Here is a 22,150-nt window from a genome sequence, read left to right as displayed (position 1 = left end):
TCTGCTCCAATTAACAATTGTGGTTTAGCTTCGCCAATCATTTGTTGGAGTGGTAACTTAACCAAATGTTTGTAGCGCAAATCATCCGCGCTAATTCTTTGGCTACCAATATCGAAATCACGCATCGTTCGCGCTTTCAAAGTGTAATTAGCCCCTCCGTCGTAGCGACTGACGTCAATTTTGACGTGTTGGCTCTCAAAATCTTTCGTTTGAGAACTAACTCCTTGAATTTTCAGCGGCTTCTTTGACCCGCTCGCACCTAATTCGAGGGCTAATTTTTCCTCGATGATTGTAATAGTCGACCCTTCGTCTAATAGGGCATGAGTTTTTACAACCTTTCCAAGTAAGACGGCTTGACATTCATCCTTTGCCGTCACAGAGGTCGACATAACAACTTCAGCCTCTGAGTTGGATGTTGATGGTTTCACCAACAATGGTTGTTGTTGTGGCTTGTGTACTACCCAATGCAACAACCTATGGTGCGCTTTTTCACACCCATCGATACCACATCGCTTTATTTCTTCCAGCGCTTTATCAATTATAATCTGCGGTTGCCCATAACACTGATCCAGTGCATTCATAATAAGCTCGGGATCGCACGCAGTACTTAATAATACGGCGACTGTTTCTTTAGCGGATCCCGTAAGACATGTGCGTAATCTTGCCATGTTTTCCACTTTAGAGTATTTGTAAAGCTTCGTTGAGTCTTCATAAGCAACTTTAAAGTAACGCCAGTCGCAGACATTCCCGTTAAACTGCGGCAGATCTTGAGCATGTCGTACAGGGGGTCTGTTTGTAGCAATTTTTTCAAGGGCCATTCCATCCCATACCATGAGCTGTTTCATCCCTCGATCGTGGGATCGCGTTTTCGTCACGGAGGCCTCTTCGATAGGTGATATGGGCCGCTCTATTTCCCAAGACACATTTTGTATGCATGGCTTCTCGCGTTCTGCGAGCACTGTGTCTTCTTCCCTATCACCCTGAGATAGATTATTCACGCCGCTATGACTTCTTATCCATCTTTCTACCATAGCAGCGGAGTTGTTTCCGTTCCGCTGTTCTGGCAAGCATTCGACGATACTCTCTTCGTCGTCTGCTCTGGGTAAGTCAACAGCGATTTGCTTCTTTAACAATTTCATTTCAAGCTCCATCTCTTGTTCCATCTCCTGCTTCTTTAATTCGAACTTTTTTCTTAAATGTTCTTTTTCTAATGCGACCAAGCGTTTTTGGACTTCGTATTCAGCTTGCCTTACACGGGATGCTTTCGACCTCATTGTATTTCTTGAGGTCTGTGATGCTGAACCCACAGGTAACAACTTTGAATCAACGGCTTCACTCCTCCGTATTGATTCAACTGACTCACTGTCGTGTGTAATATCGGCTAGTCTTCGTTGTAGTACTTTCGATGGTGATTCTAACGGCACGTTTTCTGTCCGTACATCTTCATCGATTTCTTCTGCCCTCTTAGCTTGTCGGCTTCTTGTGTTCATTTTGAAGTCGATTGTATTCTTCGCTTCGATGAACTGGTGGACAATGCTTTCCTTCGGCGACCCACAGCAGCAATACGTCGATGCGGCGAGTCACTTTGTACAGGCAATGAAGTCAACCCTCTGCACGTACTCCTGGGATCGCAGGTAGTACTGCCGATGAAAATCTTCCTGGGATCGCAGGTAAAATCTTCCTTCTTCTCGGCGTCGATGCGTAGAGTATTATTCTTCTGATTATCCGGCTTCTCGAAGGACCAAACTATAAGCGTACGGTGTCGATCTGAACCACCGCCGCTATTCTCGAAATGAAACTCGTGGAGTTATAAATGTTATGTTTATTGGCCGAACGTTAGTGATGGTGATACAATTATAATACAGAGAAGCAAGCTTACGACTAACGTCCGTCCGGCACGGCTGCTTAAATCTATCTGACTATACAAAATAAAAACCTTAAACTAATCCTAAAATACCACGCTGGTTAAAGGGACCGACCGGCCCTTCCGCTACCTGCGCACCCGCCGACCGCTTCCAAGAATAACATCTGGCTTGCAGCTTCGGTCGTCGGCTTTATAAACTGTATTGTTCGTTGTCCGTAACAGATATATAGATAGCCGTTTAAAGGCTGCTCGCGAAATTACCACATAAATATACTTTCGAACCCAATATACAAGCTAGTTACTTCTGCTTCCAATTGGTAATTATGTACTTTATCGACGAATGTTTAAAAAATATTTATATTCCTATAAATCGCCTATAAAACACACGGTGTATGTTTTAGCACCATAATATAATATAAATCAATATTATAAATTGTACGTCGAGTTTATTCTTTTAAGAAGTTTTATTTAAATGAAAAAACAAATGAAGAACACATTTTGTTTCTTTTTTAAGTAACGTAATCCATACTTTAGATTAGAACCGATTAATTATTATACTTACAGATTTTTTCATAACCATTACCATGCATAATATGTGTATCATATTAGGAATGCTAGATAAGGCAATCTACTTATGCTATGTTACATTTAATTAAAAATAAATCGATAGAAAATTAAAACAAATTTTAAAAGTTTGGTCCCTGTGGCAGTGTATCTTTAACCTTTATTGCGATCCTTATTCGTTGGCCGAGGAAAGCTTTGGGGTCACAGGTACTATCAGGCGCCAACTTAAATATTTAATTAGCCAATGCATTTGAACCCCACGGCCCAAGTCTCTTCTTCAAAGGGAACAAAATCAAAGTTAGAATATTTGAGCCGTTACTATATTCCGCCTGCAAGAAAAGTTGGTTGCAAAAGGAATGTAAAATGAAAACGTTCGCGTTCCATATTCGTTGCAGTTTAATATAACGTCTTAAATTGGAATTAAATATCTAATGTTGTCAAAATTTTGGGGTCCAGATCAAATAGTAACTGGGGAGAATGATGTGCCCAGCGGTGGTTCGCAGTCATCCTGGGGAAAGCCAAATAAATCAGGTTCGATGCATGAACGGTTTTAGTAGTTTGATTTTTAATTTTATTTATTGTGTTTTAAATATTGTTGCACGTATCCATTGTTGTGTCTAGGTAAAGAAGATAAGTTAGAATATATCTTTGAATTTATATTAGGGTGACAGTTATAGTTAATTGTTTATTATGAAGGCTATTTAATATTTATATTAATAGTTATACACTAAGTAGTTGGTTCATTTTCCTGTAGATAGAGCACGTTATCGTAGCTAGAAGTAGTTAATATTATTTATTGTAGTTAGAAGTGTAATTCGCATGCTGTAAACAGCTCTTCATACCTATATGTTGATTGATACCTTTTTCTTTTATAATCCGCTTACGAAATAATTTTTATATTTCAAGGTGGTACCAACAGTGACAGAGACAGGGACAGGGATAGAGATAGATATCCTCCGGGCGTAGACCGCTATCCGGATGATGATAGATATGATGACGACAAATACTACAACCGCCCGGACCGATACCCGGACGATCGCTACCCGGCTGGTGCAGACGATCGCTACCCGGAAAGATATCCAGATGACAGATATCCGGATGACAGATACCCACCTGGTGTTGGGCCTGACAGATACCCTCTCGATAGATATCCACCACCTTCCGACCGATACCCACCACCTTCTGATCGATACCCACCACCCTCCGATCGATACCCTCCACCTTCTGACCGTTACCCGGCTCCTGCTGACAGATATCCATCTCGTTATCCAGTAGTTCCAGTGTCTGATCGCTATCCAGCAGTGCCTGATCGGTATCCACCCCCAAATGACCGATACCCACCTTCTGACCGATACCCACCTACTGTCGACCAATACCCAAATAGAATACCTATTGACCGTTATCCAGGTGGTAAATATCCTATAGATGGTGAACGATATCCAATTGACAATGAGATTGGGCGATATCCAGTAGACCGGTACCCGATAAGTAGATACCCAATCGACGATTACTCAGATCGGTATCCACAGGACAGATATCCGATCCAACCCGGCAGATATCGACCGGGCTATCCTAGATATCCTGATAGATACGATCAGGACCGTTACCCCGGTAATGAGTACCGGTATCCATATAGCCGATACCCGGTTGGTGTAAACCGGGATCCTACGCCACTAGGCGGTGATAGATACCCAGATATGTATGACAAATATCCACCAAACGGATCATCATATCCTGGTAAGCACTAACCTTTTGAGAGATCACATTCCTTTAATTTATTATAAGATGTTAATTACAGATAACAAAGAAGTATTTGTTTTAGTTATTATCTTTCTAAGAAAACCCCTTTGGTTTACGTATATCCCTCGATAGATTAATTTTAATTAAGTTGTGTTAACTTGACCCAAGACCCATAGTCTTGATATTAATTTCATGTTCCACAAGTATAATTATTTCAATAAACAGGATATGGGCGCGGTGGATATTATGGTGGTGATCGTTATCCGACGTCAGATCGCTACCCAACTTCTGATCGGTATCCAACTTCTGATCGGTATCCAACTGCTGATCGGTATCCAACTGCTGATCGGTATCCAACAGCTGATCGGTATCCAGACACTGCTATAAGGCCAGCTCCAGATAGGTTATTATTAAATTATATATATCAGTTCATCTTCATTTAATTTTTACATAATTTTGTTCGATTAAGACCAAGACAAGTTCGGATTAAAGATTATATCATCATAATTTATGTTTTCTATGTTAAATTTAGAATTCCTGTGGAACCAAGGCCTACATTTGGTATAAGAAGACCTATAGACAGACCTGGTGGTTACCGGGGAAACTACGCACCACCTATTGAGAGGCCCATTGGTAAGTTTAACGTAGTTCTTCGTAATCTTATTTATTTAGTTGGCGATCATCATAGCTAGTATAATTTTGGATGCCGCGCATGACATGCGTCTGCGGCCAGGTCTCCTTCTACCTGCCTTGCCTTGTATGATTCGTTGAAGGAGCCCATATTTTTTGGTGTTACGTAAAACGTGTCCGAAATACTCAAGTTTCCTTTTCTTGAGCGTCATAAACACTTCTTTGTTCTTCTCCATTTTGTCCAGCACCAATCTATTTTTTATGTCCAAGATATTTTAATCAACCGTCTATACACCCAGATCTCGAACGCTTCCAGTTTTTCAAAATAGTCTCTGTCACTGTCCAAGATTCTACGCACTTAAGATCAGATGACCCTCCTGACCGATTGTTCCCTGTTTTATAAAAATATAATGCTTTCTCTTAATCAACAACGCTTAAATCTAAATCTGACTATGTGTTTCGGAGAACATTTATTATGGCAAATAACGATTACAGTTTATATTCGCTTATCGCTTTGCGGTTGCTATTTTGAGATATCATATTATATCTTACGCTTTATAACATTTATTGGAAAAAAACATGTTTTGACAGAATTAGAAGCCCCAGAAGTCATGTATATTTACTATACATTTGATTAAAGCTAAATTTTGCCCTGTTCTTAGGTGGACCTAGTTATGGTGGCTACGAGCCAGATGGTCCGATAGCACCAATAGGTCCGTCTGGTCCTATCGGTGGACAAATTGGACCCTTAGGTGGGCCGATCGGTGGACCAATCGGAGGACCGATCGGTGGACCGATCCGTCCACAGATCGGACAGAGGCCCTGGCAAGGATCCCGTTGTGAGGAAGAGAGCTTTAGACAAGTTGGGCGACAACGTATGCAGAGACGATTTGTAAGGCGATTCACTACCGCACAATCGCTGGCTCAATGCCAGCGCGAATGTATCGAGGCCAGGGACTTTATATGTCGGTCGTTCAACTTCAGGTTTGTAAACATATTTCGTAAGCTTTAGATAAGATAATATCATATCCCTTTTTTTATCGAAAACAAAGACGATATTCTTTTGTAGGTTACATTATATTACTGAATTTATAATATTAATCTATTATACGATTATACAGTGTCGTAATAAATACCATTGGTCTTCATAATTCTTTGAACTTGAAAGAAATAAACTGTTTTATTTTAAAACTAATTTTCAGGATTTTAGACGCCATCTTGAAAAGTACAATCAAACAAGCTTGCTGGCATTCCTTTAGAGTTTAGACTATGGCTTGTTTATTGCTGAATTTTTATTACTTTCATTTGTAGTATATAACAATCGTCAAGAAATGTTTGCTTTAGTACTTGGTTTATGTTCTTAAATATATTTTATAGGGAAGGAGCCTTCGGTGTTGAACCACGCGATAACTGCGAGCTAAGTGATCGTGATACACGAGAGTTGGACGCGGCGAATCCTGCACATTTCGACAATACCGCAAACGAATACGACTTCTATGAACGGGCATCTGGACGAATCGCTGACGATTGTTTAGATGGTAAGTATTTTAATTTACATACAACAAGCTGTGACAAGCTTTGTACGATAGTTACTTCTATAGCTAGTCTCTGCGCCAATATAGTTCTTTCAGTAGCACTGGCTTCCTTGAGGGCACGTGGAACTAAAAGTTAACGTGAAAGCTGGAATCTAAATTCCTGTTGGAATTTACAGTTGATTTTTAAATACGCAGTAAAATGCTTTGTCGATTAACAATATAGCTAATTGTAAAGACAAAATCTATTTTAATTATGAATAATTTATGAGCAGTGTGGTTACTCGTCGAACTTGAATTTGTGCGGTGATGTTAGTTATTTCGACTATGTATTTTCGTGTTGTTCCCACTAGAATGTAAGTGCGTACTTCTATTTCACCATACCTCCCGCAGATAGAGGACAAATCTTTGTTTTAAATTTATTTCATTATTATGATTTAACTATTTACTTAAGATGTCATGTGGAACATGGTGTAATGGTTGCAGCTCCTTACAAACAATGTGTAAAACAAAAAAACTTGGCGATTAAAAAGAGTGGCGGAGAGTTTATTTCCAGTTCTTCTCTTCAGTTCTACGGCCTTGATTTGAGAACTGGCAGTAAATGTAAAGAAGCATTTAATATATATTTCTTTTTTGACGTTCATAAGTGTACATTGTGTTACCTATATGAATAAATGATTTTGATTGATTGTGGGTTAAATACTTAAGTTTGGCCATGTAGAACGGATGATGAGAGGTGGTTAATAAGTAGGATATACAACGGGGATGAACCGGGGAAATCGGGTTGGCTAGGCCTTGTCGTACAAACCTGGACCGTAGGAGGTACTAGAGATAGTACAAGTTAGTACTCATAACCAACGAACATGGTGAATGTCATGAAAGTGGAGATTCGTGGTATCTGCGTACCGGAGAGAAAAAGGCGTGAAAATATAATAAAACTTCAGCTTTATCTTGCAAAGAATGTTAAATAACTTAAATATAATTAATTTAAATAGATATGGAAAAACCAATAGTTTTTATTATCTTATTTATATTTTGATAAACAAAGCTTGGGTGATGTAATAATGAATTTATTGTCGCGTATTACATTTTCCGCGACACATTTTCATACAATAGAGTGTAAAACTTAAAATTTATTGCTATCACTGAACGGCACCAGTGTATCTTTGTATTTAAATACGTAAATTACAGTAGAATCTTATTATTGAAACCTTACGATATTATGTATTTTTGTAACAATTATGTTTAGTTTATTTATTTATTAATTTTATACTGTCAAATTGTAAAAAAAAACTGCGATATCAAAATCGTTAATGCTTCAGTGGAATAAATACTGTTTTCTTTTGTTTTGAATTTTTAGTACGTTCCTCAGTCAAATCCAAAATATATACAGTGGGGAGTCAAACCTAGCATATCTGAGTTATATGCATTATATATAACCACGATTTAAATTCTTAAAAGGCATGCAACGCGCTTTGGAGCGCTATGGCAATGTAAGTGTTAAGCGCTATGGCGGTATCACTTAACATCAGATAAGCCCTGCCGTTTGCCCTATGTTACATAAAAAAACATGAAGGTGGAAAGCTTTTATATATATGTACTAGCTGATCCGGCAAACGTCGTTTTGCCATGTTTATCATTTATAATAAAAAATAGAGGGATTGTAGAGGGGTGAAAATTAGGGGTTGTATGTATTTTTTAATGCTGTATATTAAAAAAATTATCTAAAAATGAAAAAATAATAATTTAGGGGTATGAAAAATAGATGTTGTCCGATTCTCAGACATACCCAATATGCACATAAAATTTCATGAGAATCGGTCAAGCCGTTTCGGATGAGTTTAACCACAAACACCGCGACACGAGAATTTTATATATTAGACTAGCTAAAAAACCCGGCTTCGCCCGGGAGTTGATATGAGATGACGTGGTAAAGTCAAAATAAAAAAATAAACTATGACGTAAAAAGTAAAAAAAAAGTTGATTGAAAACGTTTTCTCATTACTTATTTACAATACTTGTTTATAAACAACATTTTTCATTTTATTGTCCGGAGTATATATACATAAATTTTTCGGATTTCCTACTCTTGAGCAAGCTACATATAGCTGACCGTGAGAGAAGCAGGATTCTTTCACAATATTTTAAAGTTTGTCCTTGCGCTTTGTTAATTGTAAAACTAAAGGCTAATTTTATTGGAAACTGCAGTCTTTTAAATTGAAATGGCAATTCCGAAGAGATCAGAGGTAATCTAGGTATAAAATATACTGTCTGTCCTTTGGTCTTTCCAGAAATAAGTTCAGCTTCAATGATATTATTCGATAGCTGTTTTACGATCATTCTAGTTCCATTACATAATTTTGGGGAGTTGAGATTTCTGAGTAGTATGATTGGAGTTCCAATTTTCAGACGAAGGCAGTGTAATGGCATTCCTGGTACTTGTAAAGAGTTTAGAAATTCAGTGGGGAAGTTGACACTTTCTTCAATGGATACCATCGTGTCGATCGATTTATATATTTTCTCTTCACCAGGTATTTTCTTTAGAATATTAAAATTGATATCGTCAACAATATTATTTTTAGTGGCCAAAATTGCTCTTTGAAATAACCACTCTGCATTAGTATAGTTCTGAATAATATTTGGATAAATTTTGTCGATTAGTTCGTCTTCAGTAGTGGCTATATTACAGAAATCACTATTAAGTTCAATGAGGCCGGTCGTTTGGTCAGTAGGATATGTACCTTCGCCGATTTGTAAAAGTATTTTAGCAAATTGTGCTGTTGTTTCATCTCTTGATAATTCAACTCTCATGTTTTTTGTTAATTGCAGTATTTGTACTTGTGGCCAGAGATGTGATTTTTTCAAGCATGCATTGATCTCGTCTGCTGATGTTGACTTGGGAATAACTGGAAGTGTTTGTCGAAAATCTCCTGAGAGTATGAGTAGAGCTCCTCCCATTATTTCAGAGTTTTTTTCGCAATTCTTGTAATGTTCTGTTCATGGCTTCTATAAATTTTTTATGGGCCATGGTGCATTCATCCCAGATGATAATTTTAGCTTGTTTTAGAATTTGACCACGTCCAGATTTTCCTGAAATTTTACATACCGGGAATTGTTGTTCGGCTATATTCAATGGTAGTTGAACACACCTTCTAGAGTATTCTGGTCATTATCGTCCGCCATAATAAAAGGTTCTATAGCGGTAGCATTTGTAGTAAAAGCGCGAAATTTATAAACCTAAATTTTTTAATGTTTTGAGAACTAATTTGGATAACTAAAATTATGTCGCTTTAACTCCAAAATATAAGTTAGCTAATGACGTATAAATACACAAAATTTAATAACTTTATAATAGCAACAAATTAAATTTAAGACTTTATTGTAATTGGAATTTTAAATTTCGTGTCACTACTACACATGCTACAATTGCTCGCAACGCTTTTGGAAATGCAACCCAAACAATCGTTGTCCTGAATGAAGTTCAAATATTCGATAACAGATGGCGCCACTATACTTAATTTCCAAGTTGTAGGGTTGGAAAGTTCCTTATATCTTTAGAAACACGCCCTTTAGATTAAAACGGGAACTTTCTAGCTTCTGTAGCGGTAGCGTATGTAGTAAAGGCGCGAAATTTAAAAACCTAAATTTTTAAATATTTTGAGAACTAATTGAACGAAGTTCAAATATTCGATAACAGATGGCGCTACTGCACTTAATTTCCAAGTTGAAGGGTCGGAAAGTCCCTTATATCTTTAAAAACATGCCCTTTAGATTAAAACGGGAACTTTCTTGTTCGAGGGGGGATAAAGGGCTATCACACCACATAAGTCCCTTTATCGTGTCGGGACTCCTTTTTAAGTTTTATCGGCACGCACATTTTATCGACTTAGTTTTATTATATATATAGATATAGATATATTTAATACAAAGTCTCTTCCCAGAGACCTCGTTGGAGATATCAATCTAACTTACTCAAAACTAATAAGTAATTTAAGTCTAACATAATATACTAATAACGATATTTAGCATAAGAAAGACTCCACCAACACTACTCAGTCTTTATTAAAGAGAAGACACTGTTCTTGTGTCCTTTTCTCTACTTAAGATATTTTATAGATATTTGTTACCCAAGGTGTAAAAAATTCCTATAAAATATATTTCATCGCATGCGCTGCAAAAACTATTGATGAAGAACAAAAAAATGTTCCACAATATTAAAGAACATATCAATATCTACAAAAAATTTCGCGATAGCAAGTGTCTAACTGTGTGTGAATATAGCTAAAATATTATTTTCAGTATCCCAAGTATGTAATGAGGATGGCATGGAGTTCACATTACGTCTACCTGAAGGTTTCTTCGGCCGTATGTACACGTACGGTTTCTACGACCGGTGCTTCTTCAGAGGAAATGGTGGTGTTCAAAATGTTCTACGTATAACAGGTGCACACGGTTATCCGGAATGCGGGACACAGCGGGTACGTTTTATTTTCTATATTATTTCACAATTATCTTTACAGTACCAGTGGCGCTACAACCTTTAAGGTCTCAGTGACATTATCTGTTCTGTAATCATTTCTAATAGGCAAATAGGTGATCAACCTTCTTGAACCGTGCCGGTTTCTTAACGATTGTCAAATGCGCACATAGACAAAGTCTATGGATGCACAGCACGGCTCGAATCTACGACCTCAGGTTTCAGAGTACCACGCTGAAGCCACAAGTCCACTGCTCTTGCAGATATGTCATTATCATAAAACTAAATAATTATTTTTTAAACATATTAGGTTGTATTAGTTTATTGCTTTTTTATTTATTTGGTACTAACATAGATACAAGTGAGCGGGTTTATTATGAAAGTATATGTAATCGAATGTCACTGTTTCTTAAACACGATAATATAATACATATAATAATGTGGTAATTTACAACTATTAATCTAATAAATACGATAACATCTTTTTATTATAAAGAATTTTGATAACATTACTGATTTTTTTAATACTCTCTTTGAGCTTTGCAAGATTCTTAAGAATATGTTTCATAATTTTTTTTTACAATTTAATTATATAAATATTAAAAGCTAACATAATGATTTATATTATTGAATTTGCCCATACAGTACGGCGATACAATGACAAACATCGTGGTGGTACAATTCAGTGACAACGTCCAAACATCACGTGACAAGCGGTTTAACCTGACATGTCTCTTCCGGGGTCCTGCCGAGGCAGTTGTTACATCTAATTACATTGGAGCAGGGTGAGTTTACAATCGGAGACTAGCTGAGCTTGGATCAGCGCCCGATCCATAACTTCCAGCGTAGGGCTAACTCTACAAAAACTCAACATTGAATTGAAATCGTTATAGCTATTGGGTATTAAAGTACTGACGCAGGCTGTAGCGCGTTCTTTTGTTTTGTTCTTGAGTACCAGATAATACGAATAATTATCGTATTTGTTAATTTTAATTCCATATAATGAAGGCATGCCGTGATCAAGTACCAAACGCGATGTTTTGAAAACATACATTTATAAAAATGTTTGTATTATTTAATAATACACGCTTTCGACTATATCTCACTTAGAGACTTAGTGCTATTGCAATTTCCCTATGACAAAAATGTATCGTCTAATAAAAAATAAAGGCCGGCTACGCACTCGCGAGCCTTGTGGCATTGAGTGTCCATGTCGGTCTTAACATCTATAAAAAAAAGTTTTCCTCTCGTAAACTCCCCTTATGGTTATTCCTTCATTACATTTTTTTTTCTATTAAATAGATACCATATATCTTTAAAAGGGTATTTTTAATATAGTTTTATAAAATCATAGTTAGAATGAAACTCCTTTGAGAGATTTTATTTAAAGAAATTACATTATAATTTCCACCGGCGATATCGACCGACGTTTTTGTGTACAAGTTCGATGTGCTCCCGATATCTGCTGACGGCTACCTTGGAATCGCGCGGAACAAAAACTGATTATCAATTATTCGCTGTCGGTATCGCCATTGGAAGTAGCAAAAAATAGCGAAATGAGGGTTTGGCAAATGAACAAAAAACTCGATGTGCTCTCCTTTTAATTACCGTAACAAAAATCTTTGCGTTTGTTGGTCTATATATTTGCTCAACATATCTAATTTTTAACAACATTTTACACTCTAGCTTACTTCTAGATTGTTTGGGCAGGGGTTTAGCCTTTACCTTACCTTTTAATATTATTTATTTTTGTTTATACGCCTAAAATGTTTGTTTGCGTGTGAGTTTGTTTACTGAAATTATATTGAAATGGGATACTTTAAAGCTTTAATCTATTTAATTGCTTTTGTGAGTGCTGTTATTGAACTAACAGCTACTAACAACGACTTTGGATGATATCATTCGATATTTACATTGAATGGTTAATAATTGCATAGGTATTTGGAATTCTAATCGATGCCATTACTGCGACATAATAAAGCTATTCATAACATAATGTCGTCGCTATAAACTACTCGTTCGAGAAATCGTATTTGATATTGTCGTCTGAATCCTTACATCACGTTCTTATGAATTAATTGTCTTAGAATGTACCATTACTGCATATACAAAATGATTTCATCCAAAGTCCAAAAACATCAATCGAATCCAATTTTAAAGTCTAACACAGTCTTGACAATGACATTGACAGGTCCGGGAGTCCCATTCCGATTGAATACCTTCCTGAGGAGAGTTCCTTGAATTCTAAGGTCCGATTGCTGATATTGTACCAAGGAAGACCAACAACTACCATCGCTGTGGGTGATCCATTAACATTTAGATTGGAGGCACAGGACGGATATAACTACGCGACAGACATCTTCGCAACTAATGTTATCGCCAGAGACCCATATTCGGGAAGATCGGTGCAACTCATTGATCGTGTTGGGTTAGTATAATATAATAATAATAGCCTTTTATTTCAGCTACTATCAAACGCTCTATGCTCTATGCTCTAGCTCTATGTCCTTTTTTGGTAAAGGCCTGCGCCAAATGCAACCATTCCTGTCTGCACTGTGCCACTGTCTGCCATGGTGTTTCCTTAATATAGTATATCCACCTTCTTTTCTATTCCTCTTGGCTCCACTCTTCTTCTTATATTATATACCTACTATTAATTTGAACCGATTTTCTCGTTGATTTTATAATTATTAATATAATATCTTTATTAAGTTCTCTTTTCTTTTTGAAGGATGAGATCCCAAGTGAAGCGTCTGTTTCATTTATCATTCTACTTCTGTATCTATGAATTATGGCTATTTATCTTCAGGACAATATGTCAAGAACATTGCTTCCTGTTTATTTGTTTGTATCTTTATCTGAAGAAGTTCTTATCTATATAGGATCATTCATGCAAGGACTTTTTAAAATATTTCGAATGAAAATAAATTTTGCGTGTTTACTTCTATTTAAATGTGTTTTTAGAATTTGTGGTTTATAACGGGCTTAAAATAAAATATTACAATGTTAGTTTGGTTTATAAAATCACTTATCCGTAAAATTATCACGATTTTATTCGTAGACTGATAGCTTGTCTCGTTCTAAACCATCCAGGGACTATTTTAAGCCTTTATTAATTTCCAACCTTGAAAAAATATACAGTATTTTCAACATTCTTAACCTACAAAGTAATAATAATAAAAAATTAAAACAAATTTTAAAAGTTTCGTCCCTGTAATAGTGTGCCTTTAATGCTGGCAGTATTTCCTCGCTGTATTGCGATACTTATTTGTTGAGCGAGGAAAGCAAAGCAACAACCTAAATCTTTAATTAGGGCCTGTGCACTTGAAACCGAACTGTACTCCAAAGGGAACAACAAACAATATTTACAACACAAAAACAATATATAAAATTTAATTTAGCTTGTATTACATTGAAGTTTAGTGTGTGGTTGAGTCTTGAGTGTAGGGTTGGAACTCCATCTTGGGTATAGGCCTCCTCCAGCTTATACCATTCATCTATATTTTTTGACGACTCCATCCATTACTTGCTCGCTTTTTTTTGCCAGCGTTTTTTGGTTCGTGCTAAATGATCCAAACCCACAAAATTTGTATGACAGTCCGTGTAGCAGATTAGAATGCATGTTAAAAGACAAAAGAAGGTTTAAAAAATAACATATATATTATGCAGATGTCCGGTAGACCCAGATGTATTCCCGGAGTTGGATAAAGGAAGGAGCGGCGATTCCCTCGAAGCCAGGTTTAATGCATTCAAAATACCTGAGTCAAACTTTTTGGTGTTCGAGGCAACTGTGCGAACCTGTCGTGATGGATGTCAGCCGGTAAGAAAAAAAATTTGGTCTTTCAAATTTAAGTCTGTGGTATACATTTATTTAATCTAGTTAAATTTGTATTTAACATTACATAAAAGTTAAAAGTCAAAATCATTTGTTCATATAACTCAATGTACCTACACTTATGAACGTCAAAAAATAAATATATATTAAATGCTTCAAATTTTACATTTACTGTCAGTTCTTAAATTAAGGGCGTAGAATGGAAGAGAAGAACTCAATTAACTCTCCGCCACTCCTTTTAATCGCTACGTTTTTTTACACAATGTTTGAAAGGAGCTGCAACCATTACACCATGTTCCACATGACATAACTTTCTTAATGACATGTTTTTACTACTTCATTGTTGTCGTTTCATGATGATAGTGTTCGCAGCTAACATTATCTATATTATCTTTGTTGCATTATCTCTATTTATTTAATTTATAAAGTTTTTTAAGTTATGACAATATTTCATTTGTAACAATACTTCAAAAGAGTTTGCCTTGTTAAAGTTTATCAAGTTCCAATCATATTTTAAGAGCTGGCCCAACTGCCTAACTTTACAGCTAAATTGGCACATCTCATCTCATTATCATCAGCTTTAAGTTTAATTTCGTTCTATATAACGGGCCTAGAGTCTTTAATCATCATAAAGTTTCCAGCGCTTAAGATATCCTTTGACTAAATATTTACAAACAATACATAAGCGCACAGGAAACATAATATTATTACAAGTGTGACATTGATAATGAAGATGACGTCAATATGCTCTTTATTTATGAAGCACTAACTCGGGGTCAGGTCAATTATCTCGGATAAGCGGTCAACATGAACAAATACTTCTTTCTCAAAATAGACAGTATGACTCTGTTATTATGACTATGATAAAACATAGGCTAACTTAAGTTAATTCAATGATAAAAGTTAAATTTCCAAACAGAAATTAAACGAAATATGTCATAGATATATATAACATTGCACGAACATAGGATAATATAGTGTAAAAATTACGTGACAGCTGCGGCTTTATCGCTAGGAAACCTGGATGAATTAATAAGTCTAGAATTTGGCTGTCTAGCCAAATTAAGTTCAAATTTTCAATAAGGATGTTAGTGAAAATTAGACCTTTTACACTTTTCTACTTAATACTTTATCAGGAGAGAATCCAATCTACAAATATAAGCAACACTAAAAACAAATAAAAGACTACAGTCTACCTGTTTTCAGGTAAAACAAAAGAAGGTAATGCTATTATTACTAAAATACGAATTTGCATGGTTGTTGCTACCTATTTCAGGAAAGTAAAAGTAGGTATAGATACCGGCAAACATGTTGAACAAATCCTTGGCATACAACTTTTTATTGATAAAAATTATATTATTACGACTGTAATTGCACCCCTCCCTTCATAATGTGTCATATATATGATAACAGGTGACTAGTTTGTCCAAAAGGAAAGTATAGTTATGATTATACATTTTATTACTCAAGTTATATTGTAATGATTTTCTCAGGCATACTGTCCAAATCAAGCCGGGCGTACTGAACCGTCATTTGGCCGACGTAGACGAGATGTCAACTCCACGATAATTCCTGAGACAAACACTACGGATACGGAAGAAACAACCACCAACAAGTCCGAAGATACAGTCTTTAAGATATCATACGAACAAGCAACAGTTGATAAGTATTTGAAGAATGAAGTTGAGACCCCCAGCCATGTGAGGAAAATGATCGAGGTATATAATACTTTAAATAACATACTGCAATTATATATGTGAGGGCAGAGGTTTGGGTTTGGCAAAGGCCGTTTCTCCACTGCTCGGGTCCGGCAAACGTTAATTACCGATCCGATTTAGAAACTCACAACAGTACTTATGTACTTCTCCACTACTCCGGCATCCGGTTTTTAACGATCCGATAACTTGCTAGATCGGAACGCGGTGTTTTATCGGTTCAAGTATATCCAAGTATCCAAGAGGTTATAAATTATAATTCACAGGTTTATTTATAGTTTGTTAAATTTGAAAGAATCTGGATAACCTGGACCAAACCAAATTATGTTGCTATTTATTTATATTTTTATACCATACTATTAGTGAACTATTTATTAAGTAGATTATAATATTTTAAGATAGACAATATAAAAAAAGTAATAAACTTGCCAGGGCAATAAAATATTCAGAATTTAGAACGTTTTATTAATAAAATAAAGTATATGGGTTTTAGTCAATATAGGTGTTGCGTGATAAATATACAAGTATCTCCGGACCGGAGCAGTGGAGAAAGGGTCTAAGCAATGATTGTTTTACCGGGAATCGAATACAGAAACACAAAATCTAGGCATATTATTAACATATTTTTTAAAGAGAACAGTTGAGGTCTTTGTTCTATATTTTAATTTAATAAATTTAATTTTAGAATAACATAATTTATAAGAAACTTAAGTATATATTCAATGACACTCCCCACATATCACCCTATTGTTTCAGTAACACGTTCATTAAACAAAAATTTATTGTTAATAGGTTAATAAAGTATACATAATCATGTGAAACACGTGCATAACACGTGATAGTTCACGCGATGCGCACTCTATAAACAAATAGTTTCATGATAGTATGTAATGTCCATTGCAACTAGATAACGTTCATTATAGGATATGGTATTGTGGGATATTCGATACATAGATTTGGTAGACCAGAAACACAAAACGCAGTTTGGCCGGCTGTAGTCTGGGCCTCTGCTGTCAACGAAATAAAACATCGTTAGGAGACCCAAAAATCGTGCATAATAAAATACGTGTATACGTGTTGTATAAAAAAACCACTCCAGTCACACTCTCGACTGATCACTGATCACAAGAATCAATAAATACAAACAGAAATCTGATAAGGCGACATGTTTTTGCTTAGAAAATTTAAACCAGTGTATCAAGAGCAGGTTTTTTTTATCGAGATTTGATCTTATTTGGTTTGGATGTTTCAAGTTACGTTTGACTGTACTGTTGGTAGTTACGATAGATCAAGAATCATGTTCCTTACAGGTTTATGTAAGTTTTAGAAAATTTTATAATGATAATGTGTAGTTTATTAGTTTAATAGGGTTTCTTGCTTGATTGTTAAATTCGAGTAAGTATATCCTATTAAATCACTGCCCACCATAGCTTTCTGATTGATTAAATATAGTAGGTACTCAAAATTTATTAGCTTTTAAAAGAAAGTCGGTTTGCGCTTCATAATACTGTTACAGGTCTTACCCTAGATATCCTAGTTTGTATTTGTAACATGATCCTAACAATATCGTAGGTATTTGACAACCGCAACGAGCTGATAGAGGAGAATGGTCAGGCAGACTCGGCCCCGGTCGTCGCTGAAGCAGGTGTTTGCGTGTCTCCACAGCACTACAGAGCTTTATTGCTGGCATTGTGCTCATTGCTCGCTTTGCTCCTTGCTATGTTGATTGCAGCTCTGTATATATACAAGTGAGTTCTAGTAGTATTAAATTTTATGGCATTTTGATCAAGTTTATATTAATTACTTTGGATTAGAACATAGCACGCGAACGGCAACTGGGATAGTAGGTATATGATTAAATGTATGTAAAACTTAAAGGGTTTTAAATGATATTTGTCTTCTCACAAAGAAAACATATTAGGAGAGTCATGAATAAAATTCAAAAAACCAAATTCTTCAATTTTTATGAAATTATTGTAGAATTCATATTAAATACCTGTACCACCGACTTACTAGTCTAGTTACTTAACAATTGCACTTACAATTGAAGGCGGAAGGGTGATTTTGGCTGGCTCTGGCACGGTTTGTGCATTAGCCAGCGTCAAGTATAAGATTTTTTATAATTCGTGCTTGCCTTAGAACTTCCACCGTGTCCTCCATGTACGGTTTAGGCACTCGCCCGGTACCGCACAGCCGAGAATTTAAATTAAAACTTGCCCTCGAACCGGGAATCGAACCCGGTCCCCTCACCTAGCTGCCACTTAATAAGAGGGTGTTATTTAGAAACAAGAAAGCGCTAAATCTGATTCCTGTTCGTCAATGAATGACTTTGACATAATATAAGTCATAGTTCGCGCCAAGTCTCGTTTCTAAATCTCACGCTTAAAACGTAAATCGGGAACACATACCCGGAAAACACTAATCATTATCATTAGTAATCACTAATCATTTCAGGCGTTACTGGCGCGTACTTCGAAAGAACATATCGGCTGCAGCACCTCCTATATCACGTCCAGCTGCCCCGGGACCGAGACCAACTCGTCCATCATTATTCTCTGCTTCACACTTACATAAACCGTTCTCTTTAAGGTAAAGTAAGCAAAATAATCTAGTGATTTATTTTGGATTAATAAATAACGCCTGAAGTAAAATAATGGCAAGTTTGTGTCCGATTTAGCTTCAAACTATTCCTAAATTTAAAAAAAAAATACTTCAAATTTTTTCTAAAAAACAAGGGGTAAAATATCTATTAAATGTATCATTGTCTGCTAATTCAACCCCCAGGTTTCTAAATAAAAAATTATATTACTTCGCACTAAACGCAATAAATCTTGCTAGGCATCATACATTTTTTCAAAACAAGGGGCATTTATTTGGATAATTAATTAAATAACCCTCTCTCTTACAGCGGATTAGGCAGAAATTTCACTGAAATTGGCGAAGAGGCGGGCTCGTCGGGACGTTTGGCGAACACTTTTGATGATGGAAGTGAACCAATTTATACTGACCCCTCACTGTTCGAACGTTCTAGGTCTCTACGGTCCCTTCACTCATTGGACCTGAAACCTGACCGAAGAGAGCATCGTGCTTAATTATTAATTACACTATAGGCCACCACATACAAAATATTATTCAGTCTTTTATGGCAGTTGACATTTATTAAGTTCTTTCCTAAAGGAAAAGTGTTTTTATGTATATGTTTAATTTTTCAATTTCTAAAGCGTTTAATAAGTATAAGAGTACTTATGTGATTTTTTTTTCCATGTAAGTTTAGTTAAAATCACAATTATTCAAATTATAATGAAAATTTATTAACTTTCTTACAATACTGCCCATCAGTAGTGGTGGCCTTAAAATCATTATAATTGCATTTACAAAACTTAACTGCCCATACCTGCTCAGATTTTCTTTAAAAAAATCACAAGATGGATAACATTTTTAATACATTAATGTTTAAAATTGTAAGTCACTAATAAATATAATAAAGAATATACTATGTATTATTTGAGAACCTTATTTCACATTCCTCGATCTTAAATCTTATTACATTTTTTTAAATGAAGTAATAATTATACACATTATGTTGTAACTAAAAAATAAACTAGAATAAAATCATAATTGGATTTATTGAGATAATGTTACATATGATATGGAGATGGGCTTGGCATAGGAACACTCAATAATGGAGAATCTAAATAATCCATCTCAGTAGCACTAGGTGCTGGTTCTACTTGAGTAGTTAGCTTTTGCTGTAGTGATTCATAAACTTTATGAACTGCTTCATTGTGTTGTGTTCCTGGCTGTAAAGCTTTCATCAATGTATGTATTCTAGTCTCTGGTAATTTGGGGTGAATATACCATATTAACTTTAATAAGTGTCTAGTCACATTGTCTTTAGATAGACCAGCAAAAAAGAATTCATCAAACAATACAGTACTGAAGTCTTCTCCTTGAAATTCATCCGGAAACTGTATTAAAAGGGCAACTAGTTGATGTAAGAAAGGGTCAGAATAGGCCAGCCCATTTTTACAACTACCAAGTATGCTAAGTATCCTGAGCAATGCGCCTCGGTCTTTTGTTTTTGCTGCATGTAGTGTGTAATACATTGCTAGAACACTGCATACTACACTTTCCCTCATATAAGCTTCACAGGCATCTGGAGGTGGACCAGAATGCTCTATAGTAGTTATAGCAGACTCTCTCTCGTCTGGTGGCAGTTTATTATGCAATGCTCGGACTTGATCATCCACCATTAAAGACATTAATGCCGGTAAATATTTTGTTACCACTTGACTGTCTAGTTTAGGTTCTTTAAATTGTTGGGTGTTAATTATATCCCATGAACCTAATCCTAGTGCTGACATTCTCAGCAATAGTATCAATATTGAATTATCTCTAGGCAGGCCCTCTGTGTTGATCAAGTGGTGTAGTATTTTTATAGCAGATGTTGCTAAGAAGTTAACAGCATATGGGTCACATAAGGTCATAGACAGGTCTCCTAATATTTGCTCTGTTCCTTTCTTAACCCCATCTAAGAAACCTTGTAGCTCTCTTGATCTCTTAATATCTACATTTCTCTCTCTGATACACGCATCTAAACACCATGTAAATTTATGACAAGGATCTGCAGAAATTATTGGATGAACTTCTGCATCATGTAAAGTCATAAGCAATTCAGCTCGTAATGTACAGTAATGAATATTCTTAGTTCTCAGAAAAAGTGTTCGCAGAAACTGTAGAACCATATCATAGAGTTTTACACTTGTGCCAACCATATGGGCAAGCTTTTGAACAACATTACCCTGTCTTCTTAATTTTGGAGATGATGAAAAGAATAGTTGTGACATGTTTTCATGATCAAATAAAACATTTTCTTTTTCTCTTATATATAAACTGAGCAAAGGAGAAACTTCATCACCAAACAAAGATTGGTTGTCTTGCCAAATCTGTCTTTTTACTTCCGTGTCAGTATCATTGTATAATTCGCGGTCACGGACCAAAACTTTTAAATATTTGTCGTCAATATGGGGTATATTTTTCAAAATGCTCATAATGACAGGCCTTAAAGCTTTAATTTTGATAATCGGAAAACTTTTGGCCAGCAGTTCCTTAAGCTTTTTTTCGTTACCTTTACCATCTTTTTTTCCGAGTTTATTTATGTGCTCTATCATCTTTTCTCTTAATTCCTCTAGCACAGAAGTATGAAAATCTAAGCGACGAACTCCATGTAGGTCAAGAAGAGGTAACATAGGTCTAAGAGATGGTAATAAAATACCATTTTCCAATTGAAACTCTTCTATAGCTTTCAGGGGATCAGTACAACTGGTGAGTGCGTCTCTCAAGAAATTCTGTCCAGGCACGCTGACATCATCTAAACCAGTGCCGAGAAATTTGTTAGACGAAGCCATATTAGTACGGAGATGTATCATGTAATAATACACATTAATGTAATTCCTTTGCCTTACAGTAAATATTATACCACCATTATATCATATTTAATGCATTAACTTAAAATAGGTAAAATAGAAACTTAAAAATATTTTAACAAAAGTTGTATGTTTACAGTTTACTCCACAGTCCACATCACTAGGCTGAAGGATGACACTTGACAACACATAGAAATCAGATGCCTCAAATAACAATTGACAGTTGAATTAGGCTTGGCGGTCTTGGTAGTGATGTGACTAGGTGTCGATACACTGTGCTCGGCCCAACTTTTTTTTCGTAGAAAAGTCGACGATCCTTGATTTTGCGCAGACGTTTCACGTATCCCTGCTCGCTTATCATATTCTC

At 35.8% G+C, this 22,150-nt stretch overlaps 2 protein-coding genes across 3 annotated transcripts in view; one reads left to right on the top strand and one right to left on the bottom strand.

Moving 5' to 3' along the window:
- Positions 1 to 19,848, top strand: part of LOC125057152 — a 39,528-nt gene extending 19,680 nt beyond the window's left edge. Inside the window, exons 10-23 of one of the 2 annotated variants that reach the window (XM_047660647.1) lie at positions 2,885 to 2,959; positions 3,335 to 4,165; positions 4,394 to 4,571; positions 4,701 to 4,801; positions 5,461 to 5,782; positions 6,176 to 6,336; positions 10,630 to 10,808; positions 11,453 to 11,592; positions 12,999 to 13,235; positions 14,477 to 14,627; positions 16,136 to 16,360; positions 17,930 to 18,105; positions 18,812 to 18,946; positions 19,266 to 19,848. In XM_047660647.1, the coding sequence (XP_047516603.1) occupies positions 2,885 to 2,959; positions 3,335 to 4,165; positions 4,394 to 4,571; positions 4,701 to 4,801; positions 5,461 to 5,782; positions 6,176 to 6,336; positions 10,630 to 10,808; positions 11,453 to 11,592; positions 12,999 to 13,235; positions 14,477 to 14,627; positions 16,136 to 16,360; positions 17,930 to 18,105; positions 18,812 to 18,946; positions 19,266 to 19,449 (3,095 nt within the window). In that variant the 3' untranslated portion in view covers positions 19,450 to 19,848. Of the gene's footprint in view, positions 1 to 2,884; positions 2,960 to 3,334; positions 4,166 to 4,393; positions 4,572 to 4,700; positions 4,802 to 5,460; positions 5,783 to 6,175; positions 6,337 to 10,629; positions 10,809 to 11,452; positions 11,593 to 12,977; positions 13,236 to 14,476; positions 14,628 to 16,135; positions 16,361 to 17,929; positions 18,106 to 18,811; positions 18,947 to 19,265 lie in introns of both variants that reach the window. The other variant, XM_047660656.1, reaches the window with a different exon arrangement.
- A 116-nt stretch (positions 19,849 to 19,964) lies between these two features.
- Positions 19,965 to 21,963, bottom strand: LOC125057164 (negative elongation factor B). Its single transcript, XM_047660666.1, has one exon. It carries the CDS (start codon positions 21,784 to 21,786, stop codon positions 19,996 to 19,998), a length of 1,791 nt encoding a protein of 596 aa, XP_047516622.1. The 5' UTR covers positions 21,787 to 21,963; the 3' UTR covers positions 19,965 to 19,995.
- Positions 21,964 to 22,150: the final 187 nt, after the last annotated feature.

Source organism: Pieris napi, chromosome 2, assembly GCF_905475465.1.
Source record: "Pieris napi chromosome 2, ilPieNapi1.2, whole genome shotgun sequence".
NCBI classification, from domain to species: Eukaryota; Metazoa; Arthropoda; class Insecta; order Lepidoptera; family Pieridae; genus Pieris; species Pieris napi.
The sequence above is the reverse complement of the archived record's forward strand: the minus strand, read 5'-3'. Positions and strand labels throughout refer to the sequence as shown.

Excerpts from the sequence above, each read along its gene's own strand:
- LOC125057164 (XM_047660666.1), bottom strand. The coding sequence starts at position 21,786 with ATGATACATCTCCGTACTAATATGGCTTCGTCTAACAAATTTCTCGGC.